Below are 13,379 nucleotides of genomic sequence, written 5' to 3'. Positions count from 1 at the left end.
GTTTCTCAGGATCCACATAAGAGTGAAACCATATGGTATCTGTCTTTCTCTGTATGGCTTATTTCACTTAGCATCACACTCTCCAGTTCCATCCACGTTGCTACAAAAGGCCATATTTCATTTTTTCTCATTGCCACGTAGTATTCCATTGTGTATATAAACCACAATTTCTTTATCCATTCATCAGTTGATGGACATTTAGGCTCTTTCCATAATTTGGCTATTGTTGAGAGTGCTGCTATAAACATTGGGGTACAAGTGCCTCTATGCATCAGTACTCCTGTATCCCTTGGGTAAATTCCTAGCAGTGCTATTGCTGGGTCATAGGGTAGGTCTATTTTTAATTTTCTGAGGAACCTCCACACTGCTTTCAGGAGAGGCTGCACCAGTTTGCATTCCCACCAACAGTGCAAGAGGGTTCCCGTTTCTCCACATCCTCTCCAGCATCTATAGTCTCCTGATTTGTTCATTTTGGCCACTCTGACTGGCGTGAGGTGATATCTGAGTGTGGTTTTGATTTGTATTTCCCTGATAAGGAGCGACGTTGAACATCTTTTCATGTGCCTGTTGGCCATCCGGATGTCTTCTTTAGAGAAGTGTTTATTCATGTTTTCTGCCCATTTCTTCACTGGGTTATTTGTTTTTCGGGTGTGGAGTTTGGTGAGCTCTTTATTGATTTTGGATACTAGCCCTTTGTCCGATATGTCATTTGCAAATATCTTTTCCCATTCCGTTGGTTGCCTTTTAGTTTTGTTGTTTGTTTCCTTTGCTGTGCAGAAGCTTTTTATCTTCATAAGGTCCCAGTAATTCACTTTTGCTTTTAATACCCTTGCCTTTGGGGATGTGTCGAGTAAGAGATTGCTATGGCTGAGGTCAGAGAGGTCTTTTCCTGCTTTCTCCTCTAAGGTTTTGATGGTTTCCTGTCTCACATTCAGGTCCTTTATCCAATTTGAGTTTATTTTCGTGAATGGTGTGAGAAAGTGGTCTAGTTTCAACCTTCTGCATGTTGCTGTCCAGTTCTCCCAGCACCATTTGTTAAAGAGACTGTCTTTTTTCCATTGGATGTTCTTTCCTGCTTTGTCAAAGATGAGTTGGCCATATGTTTGTGGGTCTAGTTCTGGGGTTTCTATTCTATTCCATTGGTCTATGTGTCTGTTTTTGTGCCAATACCATGCTGTCTTGATGATGACAGCTTTGTAGTAGAGGCTAAAGTCTGGGATTGTGATGCCTTCTGCTTTGGTCTTCTTCTTCAAAATTACTTTGGCTATTCGGGGCCTTTTGTGGTTCCATATGAATTTTAGGATTGCTTGTTCTAGTTTTGAGAAGAATGCTGGTGCAATTTTGATTGGGATTGCATTGAATGTGTAGATAGCTTTGGGTAGTATTGACATTTGACAATATTTATTCTTCCAATCCATGAGCAGGGAATGTCTTTCCATTTCTTTAAATCTTCTTCAGTTACCTTCATAAGCTTTCTATAGTTTTCTGCATACAGATCTTTTTCTTTTTTAATTTTTTTTATTTTTAATGTTTTTTATTTATTTTTGAGACAGAGAGAGACAGAGCATGAACGGGGGAGGGGCAGAGAGAGAGGGAGACAGAGAATCGGAAGCAGGCTCCAGGCTCTGAGCCATCAGCCCAGAGCCCGACGCGGGGCTCGAACTCACGGACCACGAGATCGTGACCTGAGCCAAAGTCGGATGCTTAACTGACTGAGCCACCCAGGTGCCCCCAGCATACAGATCTTTTACATCTTTGGTTAGATTTATTCCTAGGTATTTTATGCTTCTTGGTGCAATTGTGAATGGGATCAGTTTCTTTATTTGTCTTTCTGTTGCTTCATTGTTAGTGTATAAGAATGCAACTGATTTCTGTACATTGATTTTGTATCCTGCAACTTTGCTGAATTCATGTATCAGTTCTAGCACACTTTTGGTGGAGTCTATCGGATTTTCCATGTATAATATCATGTCATCTGCAAAAAGCGAAAGCTTGACTTCATCTTTGCCAATTTTGATGCCTTTGATTTCCTTTTGTTGTCTGATTGCTGATGCTAGAACTTCCAGCACTATGTTAAACAACAGCGGTGAGAGTGGGCATCCCTGTCGTGTTCCTGATCTCAGGGAAAAAGCTCTCAGTTTTTCCCCGTTGAGGATGATGTTAGCTGTGGGCTTTTCATAAATGGCTTTTATGATCTTTAAGTATGTTCCTTCTATCCCGACTTTCTCAAGGGTTTTTATTAAGAAAGGGTGCTGGATTTGGTCAAAGGCCTTTTCTGCATCGATTGACAGGATCATATGGTTCTTCTCTTTTTTTTTGTTAATGTGATGTATCACATTGATCGATTTGCGAATGTTGAACCAGCCCTGCATCCCAGGAATGAATCCCACTTGATCATGGTGAATAATTCTTTTTATATGCTGTTGAATTCAATTTGCTAGTATCTTATTGAGAATTTTTGCATCCATATTCATCAGGGATATTGGCCTGTAGTTCTCTTTTTTTACTGGGTCTCTGTCTGGTTTAGGAATCAAAGTAATACTGGCTTCATAGAATGAGTCTGGAAGTTTTCCTTCCCTTTCTATTTCTTGGAATAGCTTGAGAAGGATAGGTGTTATCTCTGCTTTAAACGTCTGGTAGAACTCCCCTGGGAAGCCATCTGGTCCTGGACTCTTATTTGTTGGGAGATTTTTGATAACCGATTCAATTTCTTCGCTGGTTATGGGTCTGTTCAAGCTTTCTATTTCCTCCTGATTGAGTTTTGGAAGAGTGTGGGTGTTTAGGAATTTGTCCATTTCTTCCAGGTTGTCCAATTTGTTGGCATATAATTTTTCATAGTATTCCCTGATAATTGTTTGTATCTCTGAGGGATTGGTTGTAATCATTCCATTTTCATTCATGATTTTATCTATTTGGGTCATCTCCCTTTTCTTTTTGAGAAGCCTGGCTAGAGGTTTGTCAATTTTGTTTATTTTTTCAAAAAACCAACTCTTGGTTTCGTTGATCTGCTCTACAGTTTTTTTAGATTCTATATTGTTTATTTCTGCTCTGCTCTTTATTATTTCTCTTCTTCTGCTGGGTTTAGGCTGCCTTTGCTGTTCTGCTTCTATTTCCTTTAGGTGTGCTGTTAGATTTTGTATTTGGGATTTTTCTTGTTTCTTGAGATAGGCCTGGATTGCAATGTCTTTTCCTCTCAGGACTGCTTTCGCTGTGTCCCAAAGCGTTTGGATTGTTGTATTTTCATTTTCGTTTGTTTCCATATATTTTTTAATTTCTTCTCTAATTGCCTGGTTGACCCACTCATTTGTTAGTAGGGTGTTCTTTAACCTCCATGCTTTTGGAGGTTTTCCAGACTTTTTCCTGTGGTTGATTTCAAGCTTCATAGCATTGTGGTCTGAAAGTATGCATGGTATAATTTCAATTCTTGTAAACTTATGAAGGGCTGTTTTGTGACCCAGTATATGATCTATCTTGGAGAATGTTCCATGTGCACTCGAGAAGAAAGTATATTCTGTTGCTTTGGGATGCAGAGTTCTAAATATATCTGTCAAGTCCATCTGATCCAATGTATCATTCAGGGCCCTTGTTTCTTTATTGACCGTGTGTCTAGATGATCTATCCATTTCTGTAAGTGGGGTGTTAAAGTCCCCTGCAATGACCACATTCTTATCAATAAGGTTGCTTATGTTTATGAGTAATTGTTTTATGTATCTGGGGGCTCCGGTATTCGGCGCATAGACATTTATAATTGTTAGCTCTTCCTGATGGATAGACCCTGTAATTATTATATAATACCCTTCTTCATCTCTTGTTACAGCCTTTAATTTAAAGTCTAGTTTGTCTGATATAAGTATGGCTACTCCAGCTTTCTTTTGGCTTCCAGTGGCATGATAAATAGTTCTCCATCCCCTCACTCTCAATCTAAAGGTGTCCTCAGATCTAAAATGAGTCTCTTGTAGACAGCAAATAGATGGGTCTTGTTTTTTTATCCATTCTGATACCCTATGTCTTTTGGTTGGCGCATTTAGTCCATTTACATTCAGTGTTATTATAGAAAGATACGGGTTTAGAGTCATTGTGATGTCTGTATGTTTTATGCTTGTAGTGATGTCTCTGGTACTTTGTCTCACAGGATCCCCCTTAGGATCTCTTGTAGGGCTGGTTTAGTGGTGACAAATTCCTTCAGTTTTTGTTTGTTTGGGAAGACCTTTATCTCTCCTTCTATTCTAAATGACAGACTTGCTGGATAAAAGATTCTTGGCTGCATATTTTTTCTGTTTAGCACACTGAAGATATCGTGCCAAGCCTTTCTGGCCTGCCAAGTTTCAAAGGAGAGATCAGTCACGAGTCTTATAGGTCTCCCTTTATATGTGAGGGCACGTTTATCCCTTGCTGCTTTCAGAATTTTCTCTTTATCCTTGTATTTTGCCAGTTTCACTATGATATGTCGTGCAGAAGATCGATTCAAGTTACGTCTGAAGGGAGTTCTCTGTGCCTCTTGGATTTCAATGCCTTTTTCCTTCCCCAGTTCAGGGAAGTTCTCAGCAATTATTTCTTCAAGTACCCCTTCAGCACCTTTCCCTCTCTCTTCCTCCTCTGGGATACCAATTATGCGTATATTATTTCTTTTTAGTGTATCACTTAGTTCTCTAATTTTTCCCTCATACTCCTGGATTTTTTTTATCTCTCTTTCTCTCAGCTTCCTCTTTTTCCATAACTTTATCTTCTAGTTCACCTATTCTCTCCTCTGCCTCTTCAATCCAAGCTGTCGTCATTTCCATTTTGTTTTGCATTTCGTTTAAAGTGCTTTTCAGCTCCTCGTGACTGTTCCTTAGTCCCTTGATCTCTGTGGCAAGAGATTCTCTGCTGGTCTCTATACTGTTTTCAAGCCCAGCGATTAATTTTATGACTATTATTCTAAATTCACTCTCTGTTATATTATTTAAATCCTTTTTGATCAGTTCATTAGCTGTTGTTATTTCCTGGAGATTCTTCTGAGGGGAATTCTTCCGTTTGGTCATCTTGGATAGTCCCTGGAGTGGTGAGGACCTGCAGTGCACTTCCCCTGTGCTGTGGTGTATAACTGGAGTTGGTGGGCGGGGCCACCGTCCGACCTGATGTCTGCCCCCAGCCCACCGCTGGGGCCACAGTCAGACTGGTGTGTGCCTTCTCTTCCCCTCTCCTAGGGGCGGGATTCCCTGTGGGGTGGCGTGGCCCATCTGGGCTACTTGCACACTGCCAGGCTTGTGGTGCTGGGGATCTGGCGTATTAGCTGGGGTGGGTAGGCAAGGTGTACGGGGGCAGGAGGGGCAGGCTTAGCTCGCTTCTCCTTAGGTGATCCACTTCAGGAGGGGCCGGGTGGCAGTGGGAGGGAGTCAGATCCGCTGCCGGAGGTTTGGCTCCGCAGAAGCACAGCGTTGGGTGTTTGCGCGAGCGAGCAAGTTCCCTGGCAGGAACTGGTTCTCTTTGGGATTTTGGCTGGGGGATGGGCGGGGGAGATGGCGCTGGCGAGCGCCTTTGTTCCCCGCCAAGCTGAGCTCTGCCGTCCGTGGGCTCAGCAGCTCTCCCTCCCTTTGTCCTCCAGCCTTCCCGCTTTCTGAGCAGAGCTGTTAGCTTATGACCTCCCAGAAGCTAAGTCGCGCTTGCTGTCGGAACACAGTCTGTCAGGCCCCTCCGCTTTTGCCAGCCAGACTCGGGGGCTCTGCTTGGCCGGCGAGCCGCCCCTCCGCCCCGGCTCCCTCCCGCCAGTCTGTGGAGTGCGCACCGCCTCACCGCCCTTCCTACCCTCTTCCGTGGGCCTCTCGTCTGCGCTTGGCTCCGGAGACTCCGTTCTGCTAATCCTCTGGCGGTTTTCTGGGTTCTTTAGGCAGGTGTAGGTGGAATCTAAGTGATCAGCAGGACGCGCGGTGAGCCCAGCGTGTCCTACGCCGCCATCTTCCCTCCCTTCAAAGTGTAACTTTTTAATGGAAAATTCAAATCTCCTGTATCTCTACTAATCTCTTCCATGAAGTGTTTGCTTATTGCTTTGATTAGGTATGTCCTAAATTGGGGTGCTTCCTACCTTTCTTAAGGTATTTTATATCTTGCCTTATATTAATGATTAGTTTTGTACGTATAGTGTAAGCTTCTTGTAAGTTCCATAGCATCTACACAATGTTTTACACTAAAAATATTTTCCATCAAGATGTTCTAGAAATATTTATTGAATTCTGCACTGTGTTAGGTGGTGGGAACTCCAATGTGAGAAAAACTATAATGGTCTCAGTATCCACAGAGCCGAATCAACTTTTTGATTATTTAATTAACAAATAATCAAATAATCATACAAGTTGATGCTTATTTACAAACTGAGATAAATGTTCCCAGGAGAGGAATATAATTTTATAAAAGAAAATAAAATAGGAACCTGACTTGGTATTGAGGGTTAGAGAGGCTTTCTTAAGCAAGCAGTATAGGAATGAAACTTCCCCAAAAGAGCATTGGCTCTTGAGAGAGTTAGAGTCTGACCAAAAGTCCTTGTGGCATAGGAGAGGACATAAAGGAATTATTATCCTCACATATGGAAATACAGTGGAGGCAGTGGAGGCTTTTTTTTTTTTAAAGTAGGCTTCATGCCCAGCACAGAGTCCATTGTGGGGCTTGAACTCACAACCCTGAGATCAAGACCTGAGCTGAGATCAAGAGTCGGATGCTCAACTCACTGAGCTACCCAGGCACCCCTCCAGTGGAGGCTTTTAAGTGAGACTCTGTGAGGAGGGTGTTAAATGATCAGATTTGTTCTTTTTTTTTTTTAATTTTTTTTTTCAATGTTTTTTATTTATTTTTGGGACAGAGAGAGACAAAGCATGAACGGGGGAGGGGCAGAGAGAGAGGGAGACACAGAATCGGAAACAGGCTCCAGGCTCCGAGCCATCAGCCCAGAGCCTGACGCGGGGCTCGAACTCACGGACCGCGAGATCGTGACCTGGCTGAAGTCGGACGCTTAACCGACTGCGCCACCCAGGCGCCCCTCACATTTGTTCTTTGAAAGCACAACTCCATCAGCAGGAGAGAAGAGTTTGGAGAGAAGTAGAGGGGATGATTAATAAGCTTGGGCAGTATTCCAGTGGCGAGCAACTTCCTTGACTCTATCCAAAATCCCGTTTTTGGTTTCTCCTCAATAGCATATATTCCCACATCTTTCTGCATACATGACTCTGTGGTACAAAAATAATTGTATTATATTTATATAAATGTCAGCCTTCTCTTCCTTCTCCTTTTGTCTAATAGGTTATATGTGCCTTGAGGGTATTTGATTTTTTACATTAATTTTGAATTTAAAAACAAATTTCCTTCTTTTCCCCTCAGTAAATACCGTGCAGTCACTCAGTGCTTATCCTTTAAACAGCAGTTGTGTGTTTCTTTCCTGGAAATTATCACCCAGTGATTACTCTCTGATGTATTTTATTACTGAGTGGAAAATTCTTAATGAAGACAGTGAAACTAAATGGCTTAGAATCCCTTCATCCGTTAAGAAGTATTATATTCATGGTAAGTTTGCTGTACTTTAATAAGTTTCTCTTATGGAGTAGTAGGAGAGTGATTATTAGTTCAAATAACATAGCCAGTTAATGAAAACTTAAAAAATATAGATGATACTGCCATCTTACTACATATAATTCTATCCCTTTATCATAAACATTCAATTCTATTTCATTTGATCCTTTTAAAATATTTTACACCGTTGTAATCATATCATCTATCAACTTTTTTTCTGATTTGTTCCTTTGATATATCACAAGCATGTTTCTCTTTTCTCCCCAATCCTTTTAACCGTATTTTTAATGATCATATAGCATCTTATTCTAAAGTCTACTTAAACCATTTATTTTTTTGAGAACATTTATTTGCTTCTAGTTTTACCTTTTTTTTTCTAGACTATTTTTTAATGGCTTTTTTTACTATCTACCACCAAATTGTTTTCCCAAATATGTGTACCAACATATAATACCACTAGTGGAGAGTGGGAATGCCAGGCTGAAGGTCTAAAAATGTAGGACTTGGTGATGTAGGCAATATAAACTCCCCAAAGTAGACCAGTTGCCCCAGGAGGTGATTAAACCGCATAATATAGTATCTCCAAGTCTGAGTAAGGTTGAAGTAGGGAAGCTAATGATTACCATGATCCGACAATACAGTATCACTCCAGAGACTTATACTTCAGTTGCATTCCAAAGACCCTAGCATCAGGGCACATAGAAACGATTGATAGAGAACTAAATTCAGTTCATTACCACTGTGGTCCAGATGATTATTTTCTGTGCTTTATTTAAATTATGGGAATATATAATTTAGGCTTCAAAGAGATTGATCCCTTGTGGAATATTTATATATTATCAACATTTGTAAAAATGATACATCACTGATAGATTTGTTTTGAGCTTTGTTATACAGATGGTTGTTCCCTTGATGGGGGGCGGGGTGGGGGGCTGGATAAGCAAGGGGACTCCTGGTCCCTGCCCCTACTTTGCATTTCATAAGACTTTAGTCTCACAGCTGCCTTGAATAGGGAAACTAAGTAAACTAAATGCATATGAAAGAGGAATGTTGCTAGCTTTGGGGATATGGGAGAGGAGGTAGGGCATATTGTCCTAGAAAGGGAAACTGGAAGCTCATATCCTATGAGCTTGAACAAATTGGTAATCATTGGAACGTGCCTTTGAAAATTGCAATCTTCTGTCTCTGGGTAATATTTTCAAAAATTAGTTACTAAGTATTGTCATTACTAGGAGAATTTGGAATGCTTAGGTTATTTTTGAAACTTGCTTAGTCATCAGTTTCGATCCATAAATAACTAAATTTCTAGGTGTGGAAATATAGGAGAGTCACCTAAAATTTTTTTATATAAGTTTTAGTCATTAAGATTAATTCAGTAGGAATGACCCTTCAATAAATTTTTCTCCTCAGATCATTTTATTCCCATCGAGAAGTATCAATTCAGTCTTTACCCAGTATTTATGGAAGGAGTGGGGAAACCGAAGATAATTAATAGTTTTACCCCAGGTAAATTTTTTTCCTTTTGGTTTCTTTTTACACAGATGTGTGGTTTTCTGCTCAGTTAGCAGTTATATTGCCATCTTTTTACACAGATGTGTGGTTTCCTACTCGGCAGTTATATTGCCATCTGATTATATTCTTTTTGATGAAGTCATGGAAGAGTCCAGAGTCTTACATAGATATGTCAGGGAGTGATTGCAGTAGGGGTGTATGGTTCCCTGGTGGTAGTAAGAAGGAGAACAGCCAAGCATGGTATTGTATTCTCGTATTGGAAATTAAATTTTTCAGTCTCAAATTGGATAAAAAGTTAATGGAAACAAAATAAAGGGAGATATGCAGCTGTACAATAAAATTCATCATCAGAAAGACTACTTGGAAAAATAGGACTTTTCTGTACAATTCATATAAATGTATCTACCCCAAGTAATATGTTTGGGGGTATATACTTATGAGCCTTTAAATTTTAATCAGTCTTTTAAAGGAAACATTTTGTTCCCTAAAAATAAAACTAGAAAGGTAGTTATAGAAATAAATTCACTGTTCCTCTTAAATTCTGATTCATCTTACTGTGGTTGGAGTATTAACATTTTGATTTTGCTATTACTGTTCACATTGTCTTCAAATCAAAGCAACCTAATGATGAAGTTGAAGAGAGAAATATTTTTCCTGGTTTCAGAATTAAAATAATTATAAAAATCCATTCATTATTTGGCAAATACATGTTGGGCACAAGAACTGGGGATTGAACAGTAAACATCAGTCTCTGTACTCATGGAGCTTAAACCCCAGTGCTCTAATGGGAATGACAGTAAACAAATCATGTATAATATAACAGCAGATAGAAGTAAGTGCCATGGGGCGCCTGGGTGGCTCAGTCGGTTGAGCGCCGACTTTGGCTCAGGTCACGATCTTGCGGTCCGTGAGTTTGAGCCCCGCATCAGGCCCCTGTGCTGACAGCTCAGAGCCCGGAGCCTGTTTCAGATTCTGTGTCTCCCTCTCTCTGACCCTACCCCATTCATGCTCTGTCTCTCTCTGTCTCAAAAATAAATAAACGTTAAAAAAAAAAAAAATTAAAAAAAAAAAAAGAAGTAAGTGCCATGAAGCAAAATAAAAGTAAGATGAGTTAAAGTGTGGTTCTTTAGGGGCTCCTTGTTGGGGGGGGGGTCTCAGTAGGGTAAGCGTCTGGCTTCAGCTGAGGTCATGTTCTCATGGCTTGTGAGTGTGCGCTCTGTGTAGGGTTCTCTGCTGTCAGCGCAGAGCCCAATTCGGATCCTCTGTCTCCCTGTCTCTCTGTCCCTCCCTGCTCACACATTCTCTCTCTCTTTCTCAAAAATAAATAAACATTAAAAAAAAAGTGCTGCTTTAGTTAGGATGCCCAGAATTGGTCTTTTTCTCTGCGCAGATGACATTTAAGTCAAGACCTACAAGTACAAAAGAAGACATTTCAGGCAAAGGTTAGCAAGTGCAAAGTTTCTGAAGAGCAAGTATATTTGGTAGCTCAAGAAAAGCAAGGTCAGTGTGTGTGTAGTGAACAAGGTAGACATTGGCAGGTGTTGTAAGTAGGCTTCTCTAGAAGCAGATGCTGAGACAGAGTCATCAGAACTTTAATTGGTACTTTGACTTATATAACCTAAGGTGATCAAATGGAATTGGCAAAGAAATAATTTTGAAAAAATGTTTTGCTAAATTACAGTAAACATAATTCTGAACAAAATAATCATTTTATTAATGTGACCATAATTATAGTTTATCTTTTTCTTATTTTTATATCTTTAAAGTAATGCAGATTTATGATAAAATCAGAAAAAAAGTCTATTGTAATTATTGATACAGAAAGATGTTATTATTTTCTCAAGCTTCCGAATCATGTGAATTGTATGTCTTTTTCAGATGATATTGAAAAACGCCAGAATGATGCAGGTCTATATGTAATTGTGCCAATAATTATTTCCTCTTCAATCTTATTGCTTGGAACATTATTAATATCACACCAAAGGTAATGTACTTGATGTGAAAAATCTTTATGAAAAAAGCCCTTGAGCATATTTAAACCTTAATTTAAACCCCAAATCAGAAACATTAAAGTATGCTAGATATGTTTATGTGTATTCAGTATACAATTAAGATAGCCTAAAAAGAAAAGGCCTGTTTTCAGGAAACCACATTCTGTTTTGCTAGTACCACATAAACATCATGGAAGAAATTCATATTTATTTATTTATTTATTTATCCATCTATCTATTTATTATTATTTTTTAATCTTCATTTTTAAGAGACAGAGAGGGAGAGTGAACACGAGCAGGGGATGGGCAGAGAGAGAGGGAAATAGAGGATCAAAGATCTGAAGCAGGTTCTACATTGAGAGTGGAGAGCCCAATACAGGGCTCAAACTTACAAACTGTGAGATCATGACCTGAGCTGAATTTGCACGCTTAACTGACTGAGCCACCCAGGCACCCCAGAAATTCATTTTTAAAATGTAAATACATTCAGGAAATAACAGGCTTATAACAGGATATCCTAAGCAGTATGTTCTTAGATACGGCAAAAATGACTTTTAGAGTTGTAGATTTTGGGTTGAGGACTTTTAGTGATGAAGATTTACCTGGAGTGGTCAGTTCATTTTTAAAAATCAGCACTGCATGGCTCCCCAGTTTGGCAAATAGCCTTGTTTGGCAAATAACCTTGAATTTCTTGTGGTTCTGTGGGTGCCCCATCACTGTGTGCTGAGAGGTCCGGACCAATGATATTATTTCACACATGCCAAATCTCTACAGAAACTTTTGTCTTATAGCAGAAAAGAGGGACAGGGGGTTTTAGAATCTGAATATATCTTTCAGTCAAGTGAGCTGATGAGGCCATATCAAGTGGAATTGTTTCTGAAATTCAATCGATGGCCACTTTTATTTTTTTATTTTTTTATTTTTCCCCAATATATGAAATTTATTGTCAAATTGGTTTCCATACAACACCCAGTGCTCATCGATGGCCACTTTTAATGTATTATTTTCTCCAAAAAAAATCCATGCCAAGTGTTCAGCACAGTGCCTGGCATAGAGCTTTCAAATAGTGTTGGTTATTTTTATAATTATACTGGTTATTAGATTTGATCTAGACAGAACGTTGTGGAAATCTTCATGGGATAGTATCTGAAATGAATCAAGCCCTACTGAGACATGGCTGATTAATTTCTAGTTTGTGCACTCATTAACTGTGAACATTTTCAGTATGAATGTTTTGTTATTTATCCTTTGCAGAATGAAAAAGATGTTTTGGGAAGATGTTCCAAACCCCAAGAACTGTTCCTGGGCACAAGGACTTAATTTTCAGAAGGTCCCTTTTTCAATTTTTTTAACCCAAAATGTATAAGATTGCATTTAAATGCTATATGCCTTATATAGCTTCAAACATTATTAAGGTTTAAAATATTTTAAGGATACAGTTTAGGTCTTATTGTATTCATTTAAATATGAGTTCTATTTAATTTAATTACATATTTTTAAGAATAGCAAGATGCAGAGATTTAAAACCAGCATGAAACAAAATTCAGTAGGTAGTTTATCATGTGGGCATTAAATATATATCTGTATCACAGTATATAATAAAATAAATATTAGAATATTAAGAGTTAAATCTGATGAAGAACAGATATTTGGTATACTTTTTTGGTATAAATTGATTGTCTTTAGGTAAAAGCTGGAATCAATATTTTTAATCCCTGTAATTATTACCATAATTATTTAAATCAATTAAAAAGTATAAAAATAATTCTGGCCTCAAACACCACAACCTGAAAAATATAATTACCGTAATAAAGCTTACATTTAAGTACATTGGTTTTTTTTCAAGCTAAAGTACTTTATGCATTAGCTACAATAAAATAATTTGTACTTACATCTATGATATGATTTCTTAGAAACCTCTAGTGTTTAATATTTCATTAGTTCTTGTAGTTTCCCTTGAAGCCAGGTTGGTTTTCCACCCATAAAATTGAGAAAATAGAATTCAGTTTTCACGTCCAAATATCAACATGCTGTTTTAAATATCAGTCATTTGGAGGTTATTAAGCAGTCTCAATGATTGCATCTTTATTATTAGTCACTGTTGAAAAGTCTTCACTGGTTTCCTTTTAGCTACAAGATAAAGTACAGTCCCTTTAAGCTAGCACTCAATGACTTCTGTCTACAATCTGTTATCAATTTACATATCCTATCTCTTCTGTCCCTGGGCCTTGGTCATGCCTTTACTGTTCCCTTTACCTCTACAGCCCCACCATGTCAGTGAAGACCTTGCCCTTCTAGGCCCTCTTCCCCAAACCTTCCTTTAACAAAAGTAGTTCAGAA

At 38.9% G+C, this 13,379-nt stretch overlaps 1 protein-coding gene across 4 annotated transcripts in view; it reads left to right on the top strand.

The window, feature by feature from the left end:
• The window catches only part of LEPR (leptin receptor), a 199,829-nt gene that overhangs the window by 167,583 nt on the left and 18,867 nt on the right, over window positions 1–13,379 (top strand). For all 4 annotated transcript variants that reach the window (XM_049617047.1, XM_049617045.1, XM_049617046.1 and 1 more), the window contains 4 exons: window positions 7,348–7,530; window positions 8,947–9,042; window positions 10,927–11,032; window positions 12,294–12,369. In XM_049617047.1, coding sequence (XP_049473004.1) covers window positions 7,348–7,530; window positions 8,947–9,042; window positions 10,927–11,032; window positions 12,294–12,369 — 461 coding nt within the window. The remainder of the gene's footprint in view (window positions 1–7,347; window positions 7,531–8,946; window positions 9,043–10,926; window positions 11,033–12,293; window positions 12,370–13,379) is intronic.

Source organism: Panthera uncia (genome assembly GCF_023721935.1).
Source record: "Panthera uncia isolate 11264 chromosome C1 unlocalized genomic scaffold, Puncia_PCG_1.0 HiC_scaffold_4, whole genome shotgun sequence".
NCBI lineage: Eukaryota > Metazoa > Chordata > Mammalia > Carnivora > Felidae > Panthera > Panthera uncia.
This window is presented reverse-complemented; position numbering and strand designations above follow the sequence as displayed.